The following is a 19,364-nucleotide window of genomic DNA, read 5'->3' on the forward strand; positions in this document are numbered from 1 at the left end:
CCCATCAAACTCCATTCCAACAAGTGAAGGAAGAAATTATGATCACAGGAACACACTAAAAAAAAAAAAAAAGGGAGGAGGAAAGAAAGAAAAAGAAATCTTTTTGAAGTTCCAGCATCCTTCTAAGCTATTTTCCACTTGTCAGGCTCTATCCACATCTAAACCCATCAACCCCCTGCAAACGAAGTCTTGTTTAAGTAGGGGGGGAAAGTCAGTCCAATTCGTGTTGCAGATGAATATTTACTGCAATTTACGAGATAATTTCAGCCTCGACTCTGCCAAGTTTACGGGTCCCCCTTTTCCCACCACCTCTGGGTGTAGATTTATTTCCACAAAGTATTCTACACAAATTACCAGGAGCAGATCCCCTCAGAGGACAACATTGTGCATTTCTAGTGAGTTTCTGAGAAGGAAGTGACAAGTTCCATTAAAAATAAAAAGAGAAACTATCACATTTTTAAACGGTTTCTCTTTAAAGGCACAAAATTAAAGGCTTTGCAACAATTTACTTGTTTGTGAAATTTTACATCAGCGGGCAACCTGGTCTGATTTCCAAGATCAATGGCACTTATTACTGCATAAATTAGTCGATTATTGGTCTAGTAAATAGTTAAGCAGATAAATAGCTTAAGCAGAAAAGCCAAAGGTGACTCAAGGAAGATCTCTTAAGTTTCAGTTGCAGGCTTTAAACAAAGATTAAAAGACCAAAAAATCGGAGGGCAATTATTTTGTAAACGAATTTTTCAAAATGCAGTTAGAGGCGGTTTATTTAGGAAGTCAGGGAGCAGAAAGACTTTCACAGACTGTGCTCCCATCCAGGACAGATGCTGCTGGTTCGGTTTACAGGTCCTTTGAATCTGAACATCTGCCCTGCACAGGGAGACAGCGGAAGGACAATTAAAAGCTAATCCCTTCGGAAAGGAGACTTTTTAAACGGGAAAGACGTATATTTGATGCACGTTTTAAAGCTGAACTGTTACCCGCGAGAACACTACATCCACCTTTCATCAACCTTCACCACTGGGACTACTGCTGCTTTTTGCACTATTTCCAAATTATTCAGCAATTAGTTAAACCAATAATAGCTGGCAATTTCGTTCCCGAGGTGCGTCTGCCGGTTGGAGATGCGCCTTTTCTCCCTGCCATTTTCAGCGCAAAGCACCCCATTCCGTCGCTATTGTTACTCCCTTCAGGCGCAAAACACCCGCAGCCTCCCCATCCCGGGCCGCGTCCCCCGGCGCGAAGCCCGAGCCCCTCTCACCTCCCCTGCACCTCTCGGTGCCCCGCACGCACCTTCCTCCCCCCGTTCCTCCTCCTCCTCCCCGCGGGCGGAGCGGCCGCCGGCGCAGCCCGCAGCTGTCGGGGCGCAGAGCTGCGGCCCCGAACCACCCGCAGCAAGCTTGGCCTTCACCGAACGCCCTCTCCGGGAAAAAGAAACACGTTGGAGGCAAATCTGCGCCCTACGGGACGCGTCTGAACGCGGCAGATTAAAAAGAAAACAGGCTGGAAGGAGCGGAGGAGCGCAGAGGACACGGAGGCGCAGAACGGAGGGGAGAAACGAGCTGGGTGCCCGGGGCCCGGCGGGACGGCCGAGCCCCCGGCCCGGGAACGCCGCTCTGGGGGGAAGCCCGCCCCCGCCTCCGAGTCCTCTCGTAAAACCAACAGCTAAGAATTTTGTTCTGTCCGAGCAGTTTTTCCGGTTGCATCCAAGGAGCAGCGCAGGAAGCCCCGGCGAGGGCAGTTCTGGTGGGCATTACACGGAGAAGCGGAGCGAGAGGAAGGGGGGGAGCGGGATGGGGGGGCAAGAGACTGCTCGAATTCCTTTGCCTGTAAAATTACAGTGCTGTGGCGGCCGGGAGGTTAAACGAGGAAACACATCGGAAAGTTTGCAGCTGGATACACAGAGCCCTGGCTGCTGCCAGCTCCGCTCCCCTCCCTCCCGCTGCTGGGCTCGGCTCAGGGGCAGCGGCTGTGCCGCGGGGCAGCGAGGGGATGGAAAAGGGATGCTGCGAGTCTCCCGACTCTTCTCCCAGTCACGTCTGACAAACAAAACTCCAGCCGAGCGTGCCCCGTGTGAGCGGGCTCCGTGCTGCCCCAGACACCTGCTGCCCGCAGCCCCTGCCCGGGCACCCCCAGCCCGGCACCACGGCCACGTCCCACCCCAGGCCCTTAGGAAACGGCCACTTCCCCTCTCTCTCTCTCTCTCCTTCCAAAACTTTAGGGTGCAGGAGCTCAGCACAGGGCAGAACAATTCACCCGTCAGCAGCCTTTAAGTGCAGCCACTAAAGAAAATTCACGGCTCTCCGAAGTGCTAACTTAAAATCTCTGGTTTCCAGATTTTATTCCAGGCTACATTCCCCCTTCTCTCCCCCCCCCCTTAACCAGATGACCTTGCTTCAAAACATTTTATTTCCAGCTGAAGTGAAAAATGCTAACATATTAGCTTCTGTAATTGCAGTTTGACAGCACTTGATCTCAATAATTATGCTGCAGCTAAACTATTATTAACGGTTTAAGCTAAAATAAACGGAAATCCCCCTTTGGAAGTGAACAGAAACAAACCATTTGAACTGTTCTAGGGGAAGGTGGGGGTCTCTTACCTGCATTGTAGGCTGCCAGATCTGCTCCAGGCCCTGGGCTTTTCCTTTTCCTGGGTCTCCCCTTCTGGACAGTCCCCACGCCGTTGTAATAAGGCAGTCCCAAAGTGTTGGCAGAGCCCGCTCCCAAAGCCGGGCCCTTCCCAGCGGCTACATCCGAGTGATTGAAATGCACCTGGTACTCCCCCTGGATGAGAGTCTCGAAATGGAGGCGGCAGTACACCAGATTGTCCTTCATGCCAAAGTGATCGCCAGTGGTCAGCATCTTGTTGCAAGTGGTGCAAGTGAAGCAATTTAAGTGATATACCAAATCCCTGGCCCTCATGACCATCTCGGAGGCAGAAATCCCCAGGTGACATCTTGCACATCTCTGAACCGAAAACCTCCTGCAAAACAGAAAGGCCAGAGGAGACGGTGAGAGGCACGTTGCCACCACCCCGTCCTCGGTCGGGTGTGCCCGGAGGGCGGCCGAGGGCTGCGAGGCCCGGGGGCCGCCTGGCCCGGGGCAGCGGCACAAAGCCGGTTTGCAGAGCCCAGCCGGGCGGGCCCTCGGGACGGCAGCGCGGGGACGCCCCGTCCCGTTTGCACCTCGCAGGGCAGCTCCTGCCCCGCCAGATCCCACCAGGAAGAGGCACCGACCCCCGTCCCGCGAACGTCCCGCACCCCCGGGCCGGAGGAAGCAGCGCGGGCGGGCGAGGAGCGGCTCCGCCGGCCCCGCACGGGAGGCCCCGGTACCGCGGCCGGGCTGGGGGAGCTGTGCCCGGGCCGTGCCCCCTCCCGGAACACGGCACTCCTCCTCCCGCGAGCCTCCCTCTGCAGGGGGAGGTTTGAGGAGCCCACAGCCTGCCCCACGCGTGCCCACGGATCCCCTCCGCTGTCTCCTCGGGACGGGGTGTGCTCGGGGGGGTCGGCGGGCAGTGCCCCCTCCCCGGCTGGTGGCCGAGGGCGAGCTGTACCTGTAGTAGTCCTCCTTGCAGTAGATGCTGCCGTCCTTGCTGAAGCAGGTGAGCTCGGACTCCAGGTTGAGTTTACATTCACAGCACTTCAGGCAGCGCATGTGCCACTGTTTATCCACAGCCAGGAGGTAATAACGGTCGGAGATTTTCCCCCCGCAGCCGGCGCACAGGGCAGCCCTGTCACTGCTGATGGAAGGCATGGTCTGCTGGGGGAAAACAATTACAGACCGTTAGCGAGAGGGAGAAACTCTTGAGAGCTGCTGGGCTCCCCCTCCCCCTGCCCGGCCGGGCCGCTGCTCTCCCTCGCAGGGGCTGCCAGAGGAGCGGGGGCTCCGCGCCCGCCGCCCCGACCGGCCCCATGCCCGGTCCCCAGGGTCCCGCCGCATCCCACCTTCCCGGGAGGAGGCGGGGAAGCGGGCGAGACAAACAGAAAACCACCCTGGGTTTTAGGGGAGGCGTCCGGACCAGACCCAGAACTTTTTTTTTTTTTCCTGCTGTATTTTCCAGTCACAAAACAAGATGCTGTTCAATAAACAGGCGCAATAATCACAGAGTAGGGCAAATCGCAGATAGTTAATTTCAAAATTTATTATTATGGATATACCGAGAGTGTCTGCATAGTTAATGCTCTGTGAGTGCGTGTATGTGGAGCGTGTCTGTGTGTGTATTTTCCTAGCTATAAAATTCCGAATGAATTACGATCAAACCCCCAGTAGTCACAGTGCTGCAGACACAGCTCTCTGCAAGCTGGTCCCAAACAACACGGATCGCGATCTGCTGTGACCCAAAGTGCTAAAGGGATCAGTAAATAAAGCTGCGGAGGAGACGAGCATTACTAAATCCGAGGTGCAGAATATTTTACCGGGAAAACGAAATAGTGGGAAACGTGTTGGAAAGAAAGCGGGAAAAAACGAACAGAGCACTTTAGATTATGCTGGGATAAACTTGGAAGCAATAAAACTAAATGTAAGCCCTATATAATTTAATAGTTTAGTGTCAAATCGCAATCCAATCGAAACCCTCAACCCCCCCCCAAATTCATACATATCCTGTCAACTTCTACCGAAAAAGAAAGAGAGAGAAATATCGGACCCATTGGAGCACGCTTATTTATTTTAGCAGGCACCTGAAAGCAGCGTTCGGGAGAGGAGGCTCGGTGCAGCAGGGTTTGGGGCGGACCTTGCCAGACGCTGCTTTCCACTTCGGTCCCGACCTACTCTTACCCGCTTTGCACAGAAGCCCTCGGCAGATCCGTTCTTGTGCAAGAGAACCCGAAACATTTCCTTACAGCTGTGCCCAACACGCGGTTTGTTTTGCTTCGGGGCGGGGGAGAAGTTGTTTGTTTGCTTTTACCTCCTCTAGAGCCTTAAATCCTCGCGCAAAGCAAAAAGCAAAGGCGGATCTCGGGGGCAATGGAAAGGGGCCGGGGCTGCGCTTCCAGCACATGCCAGACCCGTCCTTTCATCCCCTGCTTGCGGGAATCACAAAATCCCGTCGCTGCGAGCGCTCCCGTTTGCACCGCACCGCTCCCACTAGCAGAACTCCACACAAATAAAACCCTGGCACTCCACTGCTGTTAGTCACGGGAACCCACCGGGAGCTTGTTTCTTTAAGGCATTAACCGAACTCCGAGTAGAGATCATTTTATAACCAAAATAGTTTCTTGTAAAACCACTTTAAATGAAATAACGATTTTTTTTTCTACCTTGCTTTTCCAGTAACAAAAATATTCTGAGATTCAGAAATGGCATTCAAGGATCGAGTACTCCATCCCACTATTTGTTATGTACACGCGTGTATGCGTATACATTATATATAGTTAGATAAAGCTATCATGTCACAATATTTATTCCAACAAAGATCATTCGATGTTGTTTAATTGTATGGAGAAATATTAACTTTTTCAAAGAAAACCAAAACCGTTTAGATTAGAAATCACGTCCCACCCTTATAGCACAAAGGCTGTGTTCCAGCCAGTATTTCAGGATTAAATACTCTCACTGCCACCTTTAAGCAAATTTCCACATAGCATTAAGAGAAAGAACACATACTGATGGAGTTCGAAAACCCGAGAACAGATCTTCCTTGCATATGCCCGTATCAGCTTACGAGACAGCATTTAACCAACGTGCGAGATCGTTTCACTTCAGAATTATTTCTTAACAAAAAAAAAAATTAAAAAAAATTTAAAAAAGCATACGTGAATTGTTGAATCAGTTAAGACACTTCGGAAATCTCTCCCACTCTGCCAGCTTAGCGCCGGTTAGACGGATGCATCCTTTTATTATCTAAATGTATTAATATACAAGCACTGTGCAGCAGCAGACAGAAGGTAAAAAGTGGCAAAGTTATAATAAATCGCATCCATCCGTCTCCCTGAAACATATCTTCCAGTTCTGTTTGCCATGTTTACAAACCCACATATTAAAATTATTTTTTAAAAACAATAACTGAAAGGCACTCGGGGTTGTTTTGCTTTGGGGTTTTTTTTAAATAAATGCTATAAAGACTGTCTCGCTGTAGACATCCTACCTGAAAAATAACACAGAACTGGATTCTCTGCTGTTTGTGTTTCCATTTTGCAGACAAAAAATTCGCTGGGCCAAAATGTTATGGTTATAAAGCCATACTTCGCCTCTTCCTAAAAACTTTGGAAGGCCGGACAGGCTGGGGGAAGGGAAGGAGTTCTTGGACGCTACCAAAAGGCTGGTCTATCTTTCTGTTTTCTCGCAAGAGCAGTACCGTTCATTTCACCCAAGCGTTACTATTACTATGCATATTATTAATAATTAACAGTTTCATGCCTTTCCCCACGGTTTCATTTAATCTTTTGGGGTGCCTTTACGCTCAGATCTCTTCTGATTTAGCATTTTGCATACGTTTCCCCCCGATCTGTTATTTTAGGGGAAAAGCCGTATCTGTGAGGGGTTTGGTACGTTTAGGGGGGTGCCTGACTCTCCCATTCCTTCGGCTCCTACCGTTTCCGTCTCTCCCCTGTCTATAGCCGAGCTGATGGCCGGTGCTTCGCTTTTGGTTCTCCGATCCATCTCGTCGATGACCCCGTGCATCTCCGAGCCGGAAAGACTGTGGAAAAGCATCGCTGAGGAAGCAGAGGAGGAGGGCCCGAGTTGCTGCTGCTGCTGACAGTTGTCGGGGTCCCTGCAGGAGCCCAGAACTTGCATTAACCGGAGCCCTCCCCCATGCATCTAGCACGGCCGCCCCGTCTGTCCTCGGGCACCGGGCTGTTCCCCCGGCAGAGCTCTCCGGAGCGCGGCGCAGGCACTGGTCCGAGCTTTCAGGGGGACGGGGCGCAGAAAAGGCGGGCGAAGGGGCTGAGGGAGAGGGGATAACTGATGCTGTGAGCTTCGGGGCTCGGATCTAGTCTGTTGCGCGGCCCCGGCACATCCCTCTAGGAGGCTTCTTCAGTGCAGGGCTCATTGCCCCAGGTGCAGTCCCAGGCTTTATGCTCTGGCCCAGCTGACAGAAGGCTGGGCAGGTTTACGGTTGGGAGGGATTAATAAATAATAGAAATATATAAAAAAAAATTAAACCATCTTCGGTGAGAAATAAATAATAATTGAAAAAAAAATAACGATAAGCCCCCTACATCGTACTGTGCGAAATTTAGAGGAGCAAAGCGAGGGAGAGGGAGGCTGCAGCAGGCGGAGAGCAGGCTGGTGCTGCAGGGAGGCTGGGGCGGGTGCCACCGTACGCGCTCACAGTCCAGAGGGCTGGCAGCGGCGGCAGCTCAGGGGCAAAGTTTGCTCCTTCCCCCGCTCCTCCCCCAGCCCGGTGGAGCTCATTGGGAAAAGAAAAAGCCAAGGGGAAGGAGGGAGAGTTGGACGGGCACCAGATGGGACGAGCGCTCGCGGCCCCCCTCTCTCCTTAAAGCGGCGCGGCCCGCGGGGGCCGGGGCGGGAGCGGGGCCGGAGCCGCGGCGGGGCTGGAGCGGCGGGGCTGGAGCGGCGCGTCTGCGGCGCGGGCACCGCGCGGGGCTCCGCGCCTTTTCTACAGCCCCGCTGACATCATGTCCTGCCCCGCCGCCATTGGCTGCGCCCGCCCGGGCCCGCCGCATGTGCTCGGGGCCGGGGCTGGCCCCGCGCTGGCCCCGCGCCGGCCCCGCACCGGCCCCGCCCGGCCCCGCCGGCCCCGCACTGCCGCGCCCCGCGGGCCCCGCGGCCTCGGCCCCGCGCCCAGGTTGGCGTCGGTCACCCGGTGACCCTCGGCGAGATGTGGCAGCGGGGCGTGACAAAGAGCGCGTGGGGCAGAACACAGCGAGGGACGAGGAGCGGCCAAAAGTTCGCCCCGCTCTGAGATCGTGGCGCCCCAAACATTCGTGACCAGTTGAATGCGCCCAACAACCCTCCTCATGATGAACACTCAACGTTTGAACATAATAATTTGAGTCATCCCAGTTCGTGGAGCCTTCCACAGACTCGGGCCTCACGTATCTCTCGTTTCCAAGTAGACTGTAAGAAAACCAGGCCAAGAAGGTCTCTGAACTAGAGGAGAAGCTTCAGAAAGTCTCCAGAAAAGACAAAGAGCACTCAGGGAGACTGTACACGATGTCTAAATATTTATCCAGGAGGTGGGTAGTGAGGAAGGACTAATTAGTATTAAAGATGTCAAATATCACACTTCTAATTACGTTACAAAGGTAGCACAACGGAAGGTAAATGTGAATGCACACTGAGATCATGAGACTCGCTGCCTCATGGTGATGGGAGCTCTTACATCACTCGGGTGGTGTGTTCTGGCAGAGCCATTTGCCTCTCACAGGTACAGTGCAGTCGGGGCTATCCTTGCTAAAACCGAACTACTCTGTTTATAGTCAAACTTTGCTGGGTTTATGTGTTCTGTTCTTACAATAATCGAGGCTTTTCATCATCTTTCTGTTGAGATTGCTCTGAGTAGTTAAAGACATTTGCATGTCACAGAGGAGAACAAAGTGTCTCTTGTAGAAATGCATATGAAATAGCCACAAGACCCCTCAAGAAACCATACAGACTGCAAGCTAATTTCCCATCTGTGGGAACTATCCAAAGACTGTCCTAAAATCAGACCTTGGAAACAATGGAAGTTCATGTCTGAATTCAGATCAGAATTAGCACAATTAGAGGCACTGTATGGTATTTATCTTGATAAAATAATCTTTCCCTTCCTCTGTAAAGTTGTGAGACATTTCCCGCCCCCGCCGGTGCTGGGAGGTTTGGCTCCAGTGAGGCCGTGGGACATTGCCCACCGGACAGCACGGACCCACCGCCGGGTTAGCTTCACTCAAGCAATTTGCTGTACATATCCTCACCCACGGCTCTGCACCGCACTGTCCTCAGATGTTCTAATACCAGATTAATTCCCCATCACGGAATTGATTACATACTTTTTGCAGTTAAGAAAGGTCATGGATTCGTACACTCTATCTGACACTGCTAATTATCAAAAAGATTTTAGATATTTAACAGCATTAAAATACAGTATTTTATGTTACAGAATCGCCTCAGTGGATGGAACCAATGATACCAAAAGCACATTGAAAAAGTATGGCATGACCTCCAGTTCACAGGCTATCTCTGATTCCCTTCCTAATGGATATACAAACACAAGAAGACATCCAACCCTTGCTACCAAAACACAAGGAGAGTAACAGAATGTAAACATAAAGCTGCTAATGTACACACTGACACTTGAATGACATTTACATTGTTCAGAATAAAATCCAGGATATTCTTGAATAATGAGCAACAGAGAAATTGCTGGAGCAAAATCGTCTTCGGAATGAGACGCGGGCTCATTTGAAACGAGAGCTTTTTCATTAGAAAAATGGTGCAGCTAATAATAAAGTCTTTTAACCTGTATTTTGTTATAGGTGACAGGTGAACAAATCACAGGTCTTGAGTTTCTCTACCCTGCCTCTCTTGGTAACGTCATCTCCAGTACCATCTGCTACCTACCAGACAAACAGACCAACCACATAATGAGGTACCAGCTTCCACCCAGCTACCGTGACTAAATCAGAACAAAAGATTCAACGCCTCCTTCAACAAAGGAACACAAGTCTAAGCTGTCTTTGCTAATTGCTGGGTTTCAGGTTGTCTGTTACAGATTTTAAGTGAGCTACAAACTTCTATCAAATACTCATAGCTGTTGGATAAAGGTACTAAGAATAAAACATAAATGGAAGCAAAAGGTAAGAAAGAAGAGAAGAAAGCTTAGAAAATAAGTAACTACTTATGGTAATTTAAAGGCTGTGGAATAATATAAACATGAAAGACCAGGGGGCAGAGTGATTGATATCTCATATGTTTTCGATGCCCCTACGGTTATTAGACTGCAATATATGGGAACATACAATAAACTATGAATTAAAATGTAATTGTAGCTTCAGGCATCTTCTTCATTGTCTGCTGTGGTGTTATGTCTTCATGCACCGTGATTGACAAGGTGTAATTAATCATCTTACTCAGTTGTAAATATGGGCACCCTTCACAGTAGGCATCAGGAAGTGTGTACCAGCAAAGGAAGCAATAGTTGACGCTGAGATACCATTAAATCAAAATCAGAGCGCGTATACGTTCAGAAATGTGTGTTTGGTGTGATGCTGTTATCGTTTATTTCGAAAATACTGTACCAACAGATTTACTTGATTTGCAAGTTAACTACAACATTAACCGGTTTTATTTATTTTGTCTCTTCTTCATTTTTATAGGCAATGATGTTGTTCTCCTAAAATGTGAGACAGTTTGCTTCTCGTCAGCAAGTGGAGCTCAGCTCAGCTCCTGCCCTGCCCGAGTCGCTGCAGACAGACCAGCAGCCTCAGAGTCACTGCTCCAGGACTGGCCTGAAACAGTCCCGGGAATTGTGGCTCTTCATGGATCACTTCTTGCACTTCTACAGACTGAGTTGGACACTTTGGGTCATTTTAAAGTGAAAGAGAATAATGAAGTTACCTTAATAAGAAATATTGTTCTGTTTAAAAATAGGACATTTCTTGTCGCCATTGCTGTCCCTTAATTGTCAATGAACATCTTTTTAAGTATTTTTTTCCATATTCCAGGGCAAGAAATATTTTATATCTTTTTCTGTTTTGAAATGCTTGCTATCCTTATCTAGTTAGTGCAGAAATGGTGTCTGAGTCATGGGAAATTGAAGTGGTTTGTCTCAGGAAAATTTGGTGGTATGCGTGTTTTTGATGCACGTAGAGCTGCTGAATGAATAATTGGCCCCCTATTTAATGTCCTCTGCTTTAAAGCTGTCTGGTACATTTGCTGTTTAAAAAAATGTCTTTCAAAGCTGTTAAATATGTAACAAAAAGAGGTTGCTCTCCCCATTCTGACGTGAACAAAGCCATACAGTGAGGTGCCCGAGGTACTTCCAGCATGGCATTAATTACAAACACAATCATAAATGGAGATCTGCAAAGTTCTCCAGTGCCATTTCTCTGCAATACCAGCTGATGAGTGCTTGATAAAGGCATGCAGGAAAAACATCTGCCCAGGAATTAGCTATTAAATATTAAGCCAAGTATTTTTCAGAGAGTGTGGGATCTGTTGGATCTATAATTCCACCATCCACCCCTGATGGAATAAGATCTCTGGCTGTCTCAGAAGCAAACCGAGCTTAAAACAGGAGCGCACTCTCAAGAAGATGATCGACTAAGAATGTGTTTTATTTTGATTTGAAAAACTGTCAATCACAGATAGAAAAGACCAAATAATATTATTATATAATACTAGCTAATTGTATTTGTCTGGTAAACCAGGAAAGCGCAGGAAAGAGGAACAATACAGTTCAGAAGGAAAATATTCCGAGGGTTTTGCCCAGATGTTGTGCTGAAATTGTTTGTCACTGGAACAAGCAATCGATTTCAGAGGAAAATACATGCACAGATGTATAGATGTGAGGGAAAATAAGACGTCCAATGTCTCACATATTCCAGTTTATATAGCCACAGCTATTTAAACAATTCCAAAACTGCCTCTACGGGTGTCAAAGAGGGAGGGAAATCTTCAACCACATGATCTTCTCTCCAGAGTCCTGTTAAATCCACTGAACTTAAAACAGAACAAGAAGTGTGAAATATGGGTTTGAACATGTTATGTCAGAAATGTAAAGGTTGGAAGCCTTTTTAGTAACCGATATTAATATTGTATTAAATGTTATGAAAAGGTAGGTGTTGGGGAGAAGGGCTGGGCTCACGTGCAATTTTGTCAAGGTTTTTATCTGTGATTATGATTCCAGATGTATCTATTCCCTGAGGAGAAAAATGAAGTAAAGTTGGCATGTGACATGTGTTTTAAGGTGTTTGGCACAGTTTCCCAAAGTGATGACAAAATGTTCATTTTTATTACAGTGAATTGGTAAAGAAAATACGACTCTGAAGGTCAGTAGCTGTGCATTTAAGACAACTTTGGAGTTTTATTTTGGGGAACACACATTTTTGGTGGTGTGCTTAGATCTGGTTGCCTGACAGGCACCTACCAGAGTAAATAATGTAAATAGAATCATGTTTACAAAATACGGAGCGGGAATTATGAGGAATTTGGTGAATCTCACGCACAGAATGTGGCAAAGATTGCAAAAATGGCTCTTTTTGGATCTAGTAGTGTCGCTGCTTCTTAATGATGTTTTTTTATCGGTTTACTACAGACTAATCTTTTTGCTCTGCAGTTACAGCTCAAATAAGTGTGATAAGGTCCTTTGTAGGAACACGTTTTTCATGTAGAGGGACAGATTTTTTTAAATATCTTTTTTTTAGCCAGGCTGGGGAAGGTGTTCCTTGTGGTGCAAAGCGTTTGCCCAAATGGCCACGAGCAGGGTGGGTGAGGCAGCGGCTGGGGCTGCCCCGTGCCCCCTCCCTGCAGCCCCAGCTCGGTGCTGCCAGCAGGGCACCCTCCTGCAGCCCAGCAAACACTGCCCATAAACCTTTTACAAGTTGCACATCCACCAATGGCGAGGGCTGCCAGCCCGCCCTGATTGGGTGTCCCGGGGATTTGGGAAGCACGGCTCCACAACAAACCCAAGGTTTGGGGAGGAAAGGCTCCAATGGCATTGCCTCCTTTGAATGGTCAGAGCCTGAGAATATGATTAACTCCATATTTTATAAGTAAACTCCCCCAGCCCCAGATCCATCTGCAAATATTCAGGGTGATGTGCTCAATACATTCCTTTTCTGTTCTATAACCACATTTCTTTGTGAATTTAACCACATCAGAAAGCACTTCAGATTTCTAACACAAATATTCGATGCATTTAACGTAAGGAAGCTTCCTTTATTGGAGGTGATTGGGAACATTTTGTATTTTATAGGTATATTTAAGAGGTTAGCAGTAGGGGGGACTCGTCTGTGGAAAATCTGTCTACAGCTGAAATTTTTAGATGCAGAAGTGTTGCTGAAAGGTCTGATACATTCACATTCTTTTGTTAAGTAGCTTACAGGACTATCCTCTTAGCTACCAGATACCCAGCTCCTCTTTTTTTTTTTTTTTAAGTCAAATAACATTCCTCCTTTTTTCCCCTTTATTTGTTATTTTCAGGAGTTTACACTTGTTTTGGGTTTTTTGTGTACAATTAGAAGACCTTCATTTTCATGGGCTTTTTTACTTTTTTCATCTACAATTTGGTTGTCCTTTTCAGCAGTCTTCTGCAACTTTATTTTATCTTTGGTGCATGCAGAGAAGCCTCTCATTGGCTGGTACCTTATTGATAATGATTTACAAGTTTTCCCAGATTAATTTTCCATGGGGTAATTTTTCTCCAACACAACACAGCTCCAATTAAAGAAAAGAATGCCAAAGGTTAATGTATTTTATAACACAATTTAGAAATTAATTTTTGAAGTCCTTGTGTTTATATTTTAAATTTAGAATCTTATTTATACTTCAGTATCAGAAAAATAATGTGGACAGTTTGAAAATTAGCAGTGGGGTGTTTTCCAGCCACTGAAACGTGCCTGCCTAACGAAGGCAGAAGACTTGCTCACTAGATTTATTTTAAAGCAGTGCTGTTAGATATTCATAAATTAAAATGGCAGTTTTCAATGAGATACTTATTACTATTTTATTTGATATTTGTGAGATATCTGACCATTTAATATTTATCCTTTATTTCTCTGAGCTGATCTAATTGCACCTCTCTACTTTGCATTTATTTCTCTTTGCAAACACTACATTATTCACTCTCTCCTGTGCTTATTAAACAGTGCCACCTGCACCAAATGAAACAAAGCTTCTCCATCAATCTATCCCAGCTAAAGAACCCCGACTATATATTATAATTAATTGAAGCTCAATTGAACACTTGAGTCTGAACTAGATACAGTAACCTGAAAAAACATTAAAAAAATTAGGATGTACTTTAAAGAAATCTTTTAAATGAAAATGTTCACTCCAAACTGAGAACCTAACCTCGTACCAAGCACTCTTCATCAGCTCCGCACAGTACCTCAAGTAGCAATTAGCAGGTCCTTTAATTAATTAACTATTCCCTGTACATCACAGGGATTTTTGTGGCACTAACGTCATCCTCCATAAGTGAATACCAAATGCAGTCAATATTTTGTCACTCGGAGCCCTTCTCTGGACTACCCGAATGCCCACCGCCTGGCCGTGCGGCACCCCTTCCCAGCCGGAGCAGGTAGGGAGCAGCGAGCTGCGCGGGGCGGCCGGGGATGCGGAGCGGGGCGAGGAGCGGGGCGAGGGAGGGAACCAGAGGGGAGGCAGAGGGGACCGGGCACGGGGAAACCTCCCGGCGGCAGGGAAGGAAAAGGACTTCACTGCCAAGCTGCCGGGGCTGGGGGCTGTGCTGCCCGGGTGCCCCCGTGCCCTGCCCGCGCTCCAGGGCTCGCTCAGAGCCGGGTCAGACACGCCAAGGGCACAGGGCGCTTCCCACCAGCCGGGACACCGTGCCCGTCCTGCACTCCGCAAACTTTCTGTACCGCACCGGGGCTGGTTCCTTTCACTGGGATTCTCATTGGGGAAAATAGGAAGTCGTTTTAAGGGAATTGCCATCTGAGGATGAGGCACGAGATGCGGATTGCTGGGTTGAAGATTTACAAAAGATGCAGTATGTAAATTTGTTTATATAAATATGGATAAGATATATCACAGTATGAGGCTCTGTGTGTGTGGATGAACATATGTGTGTGTATCCATCTCTCTATTTGCAGATTCAGACACAGACATATGTTATCATTTCTTAGAGGCAAATATCTGCAGAAATAATTCTTTGTGTTCAGTAGTTTTCTTTAGTGTGTGGTAAGTTCCTCTTCAGAGATTTCTGTGTTCAGGAAAGATCTTGTGAATGTAACGGACAGCACGATGAAATCAAATAAAGTATGCCTTGTATGATTTTGCAAGAATTATACATTAGCACTCTCTTTAAACATGTGTAATATTTTGAATTATGGAACCAACTTTATAGATAGTTTTAAAATAATAAATAATATATATTATGGACTTGTAGAAACAGACACAGTAGAAATCTCAAGAAAGAAGAAAAAATTATTATTCAAATAATTTGAGATATTTGCCAAGTGATATTATAATTTTAAAACCCCACCACATTTAATTCGAACTCTTCATGAGGAGTAATATGTATTCAATTACTGAAAGATAGTAACTGATTCCAGTAAAATTTGCTATTTTGTAAGAGTAAGAGAAATTTCCATTTCCACCCCATGGACTCTTCTGCATCACTCTTCCTGCAACTTCAGTTAAAAAATTTTTGGCATGAGAAAAATATAAGTAAAAATATAAAGCTCAACTGCTAAGCTACAATTGTACCTCTGTTTTTGCTGTGTAAATCTGCTCTTATCAATAATTCACTATTCATGTTCTACAAAGACTCCGTCTTTACATTTTTAATTAGCACGTACGATTTTACAAAGGTAATTAGAAAAAGGGAAATACTAATCTCTGTACCTGGAGTCCCCTTGTCACAATTTACCACACATTTTTTCCAGCAGCTTTGGCAAATGAATACTCTGTTTTGATACATCAATCTCAAACAAAGGTGGACTCCGATGCAATTTTTCACTGTTCATTTCCCTGAACCTTTTGGGATATAAAGACTGGTGACCAAATACTTAACAGCCTGATCAATAGCCATTGACCGGCCGGAGCCCCTCGCACCCTAACAAGCACAGCTTGATCATGTATATTTGATCATGGAACATTTCAAAGCACCCTCACACAGCACAGCAAGTCTTGCCATGGCATCTTTGTGCTACTCCTGAAGCACGTCCTTCCCATGATTTAGCTTGGCCATTAATGGGAACTTACTGCACACAGGTCTGATGAAGCTCAGGATCCCGAATTTCAGGGTTATATATCCACAATATTTCATAGCTATGGCGAATATAAAACACCAGCCTCACATTTTAGGAGAGGAGACTCTGGATGTGCCTATGGATTCAGTGGACCCCAGAGTGCAAATTTAAAAAGCCCTATCGTTATAAATCTTGCATTCCTGTTAAGTGTTGGCATGCACATTACACTGAGGTGTGTTAAGTTTATCTTAGTGGAAAAATTGCAGTAAAAACCTTTCCCTTGATATCCTTTATAAATACATGTTCACATATGTATAAAATAAAAAAATATTCAAGTTCACAGCTGTGTTAGCCCTCTGCCTTATTCATACCATGGAAAGAGATAAAGATCTAAGCAAAAAATATTTACAGTGAAAAATGTCTTTGCAGAACTTTATTATCATTCGTAATTCCACATCCAGTGTTTTTCATATAGGAATTTCAGTTTATCATTAAAATATAACACTGATGCTACATTTGTATAGCTGCCTTTTCTGCTTATAATCATAATGTTTATTCTAACTTTCCGGGTTTATTATTTTAGACAGATATCAGTTTAATTAGCTTAAGCTGTCATACTCTAATAAATACAGACGGGTTGCCTGGTTCGGGAGGAGGAAGGTGGCTGCAGATTTCAGGAGCAGAGACAGTTAATGCTTTGTACATTATCATGTAAACAGCAAAAGGACAAAAATAATTACCTGATAAACTTTCAATTTCTGACTCTCCCCTATATGCTTTCTGAGCAATTTTTCTATAGAAAATCCATTCAAATTAGGCAAGTCCTCTAAATATCTGCAGCATCTGCTGGTTCAGACACCTTCCTTTATGCAGAGTACCATTTTCATATGATAATACATGTAATATGATATAGAATGACAGAATGCATGACAGTTGCCCATAATACATAGAAAGTCACTCAAAGGACAGAAGCGACATTTGGATAATTAGCATCCATTGGGCAGTCAATCATGCGAATAGAAAAAACTGCACAAAACCCACAATGGAGTTAGAAAACAAAAGGGACCCCAGCCAGTCTCAGGATTAACTGCTCTAAAGCGATCTAAATGCTTTTGTATCTAAAGAACTGAGGCTCCCAGGGCTGCCCTGTTCCCCTCTAGATACCCAGGGAACTAATTGTGGCGATCAAAGTTAAAGCATTCTCTCTTCTTTATAGACTGCTAAATACACAGAAAAATTATTTCTCCATTCGTGTTCATTAAACTATTTTAAAGTTAAAAAACTGATGCCACGTTCTTTTGCCAAGTGAAATGAGCTGGAGTATTGAGGTTGTCCTGCTTTTATGAGAATACAACAGCCCTTTTAATTTAAACTCTGTCTTTGTTTGATTAATATTATTTTGCTGTTGTCCAGTCTGCTATCTCTTTCTTTTTGGATAACGAAGGCAATTGCCATTAAAAACTCTTGTGTGAGAAAAACCTGGAAACAGGAATAGAAATAATAATGATAATAACAAAGCCCATTAACAAAATTAAGCAGGAAAGGTCGCACAATTTCTTAGTAACTGCCACTTTATAAAATAAATAAAATATTTTGTCACTCAATATATGCAGCTCAGAATATTTCCTTTCCCCAGATTAGGTAGAAGATGAGGGCAGCCTCCTTTAAAGCTCCATCTAACAGAAGAGAGAGAGAAAGAGAAGAGATACAGAGAGAGCCCCAGGATGTGGAAAGTCATGAAAATACCTACCCTGGAGACAGTATTCCCATAGGATCCTTTTCATACAAATTCCAACTTGCCTAATGCCCTTAATGAATGAAATAAAAAGAGAATTCAGAAAGGCCCATGCTGCTGGCTCCTGCTGGAAAGTGTGTGGTTTAAGGCATAGCTGCAGCAGTTCTGGGAGGGCAGCGGCTCCGGTCCCCATCAGCCAGGCAGACAGGAATCACTGGGGCGAAATCTTCCCCTCACACATTTGCAATTGACTGGAAATAACATCACGACACCTTGGGATAATTGACGCCTTCTTACCTTTCGTTGTCCTTTGTAATTAATATTGGTGGATCTAGAGGTTTCTCCCAGGCACAGATAAGAGGAAGGTGGAAGGGGTGGGGAGAGAGCGCGTGTGTGCGTGAGTGTGTGCGTGAGTGTGTGAGAGACAGAGGGAGAGGGAAGGAGAGAGCAGAGAGCCTTTGGTTGTGTGTCTGCTTGGGGAATGGTGTGCTGGTGGATTCGTGGGGATGTGCACTGGGGGCTTTGCAAACCTCTGGAGCTCTAAAGGCAAGACAGAAAGTGAGCGGTAGGATGAGCTGGACCTCCCCTGCCAGTCCTTACAGAGTTCCAGCAGCCGTGACCTTCAACCCTTGGCTGTGTGAGCCCCACCCTGAGCCCCCTGCCCGCTGCTGTGCCAGCTCCACCCGGGAGCAGGACAGGGACACACAGGGAAGGAGGCAGGGAGACACTGAGATCAGAAGGGCTTTTCGCCCAGTCCAATGGGCCTCTGGTGACAAATCAATCACGGCCCCTTCAAACCAATGGTGCTGCCAGGCTGCAGCTCCCCAACCCTGCCCAGCCTCCCCGGCTCCCCTGCATGACACTCAGCTGATCAGGGGGGCTCCTCTCAGGGCAGGGCTGCTGTTCACAGCTTCCCTTGGTCATTAGCAGCGTTCCTTCTCCGTCTCCCTATTGCTCTGTCTATACCTACCCTCTATTTATTTATTAAATACTGAAAACCAGTATTAGAAGGGGGATTGTGACACGCAGCAACACTTGTAAATAAGTTGGTATCTGTCTTCTTAAAAGCACCCAGATTTATTTATTTATTTTATACATTAGGAAGAGCTACCTGTTCTAATGTAATGAGGCAATGTGATCAATATAATCAGGGACAAAGAAAGGAGGCCTTGCAGGATGCTCACTGCACCTCCTCCTTCCCTTTATTTTACACTAATAAAGCTGGCTTCAGTGATTTTCTCCCACTGCACCCATACAACAGGAATTGTTCTTCAATTATCTTTTTTTGCAGACATTGGTTAAAATACAATTTTAGGTCCATTTTGAAGCTATGAGGCAGACCCTTTGCTGGAACAAATTTACATTGCTACTGAAATTCTCGAATTTTCAACACAAAATTGCTACTACATCCTAATAAGTACTTCTTTCAATACTGGCCTTATCTCAAATATCCGAAAAATGTTTTAAAGCAGTTAAAGAGAGAAACAGTGAATAGTGTTTAAAAGTTTAGGAAGAACAAAGTACTCTTGCAGGTTTTGTGATCTGAGGAATTGCATTCTCTGTTCCCTCCTCTCTCCCTTCCTTGCCACCCCCCACCCTCACAAACCCCAATACAAAGGGGGAAAAAAATCAAAATGAGGTCTTAACAGAGCATGCACTGCTCTGTCTTAGTCCTCTCTAACCTTAATCCCCGGGATAGAATCCTCCTATAGCCAAAAAACCCCCAGAGTCCTGCACATCAAGGAGAAGGGAGCGGTCCCTCCCCATCCTGCCCACCTTTAGTGCCAACCTTGGCTCAAGGCTCCGCTGTC

At 46.2% G+C, this 19,364-nt stretch overlaps 1 protein-coding gene and 1 long non-coding RNA gene across 8 annotated transcripts in view; one reads left to right on the forward strand and one right to left on the reverse strand.

The window, feature by feature from the left end:
- The window catches only part of LHX2 (LIM homeobox 2), a 48,088-nt gene that overhangs the window by 13,386 nt on the left and 15,338 nt on the right, over positions 1–19,364 (reverse strand). The window contains exons 1-3 of one of the 7 annotated variants that reach the window (XM_064676594.1): positions 17,851–18,107; positions 3,554–3,756; positions 2,601–2,983 (exon numbers count right to left, since the gene is read on the reverse strand). In XM_064676594.1, the coding sequence (XP_064532664.1) occupies positions 2,601–2,983; positions 3,554–3,753 (583 nt within the window). In that variant the 5' untranslated portion in view covers positions 3,754–3,756; positions 17,851–18,107. Of the gene's footprint in view, positions 1–2,600; positions 2,984–3,553; positions 3,760–6,085; positions 6,505–6,531; positions 7,479–17,850; positions 18,108–19,364 lie in introns of those variants that run through there. The other 6 variants (XM_064676592.1, XM_064676588.1, XM_064676589.1 and 3 more) reach the window with 6 other exon arrangements.
- Positions 9,418–11,850, forward strand: LOC135424920 (uncharacterized). The gene is made up of 2 exons (XR_010435428.1): positions 9,418–9,740; positions 10,260–11,850. It is a non-coding gene; the product is annotated as an uncharacterized LOC135424920 (long non-coding RNA).

This window comes from Pseudopipra pipra, chromosome 20, assembly GCF_036250125.1.
Source record: "Pseudopipra pipra isolate bDixPip1 chromosome 20, bDixPip1.hap1, whole genome shotgun sequence".
Lineage (NCBI taxonomy): Eukaryota > Metazoa > Chordata > Aves > Passeriformes > Pipridae > Pseudopipra > Pseudopipra pipra.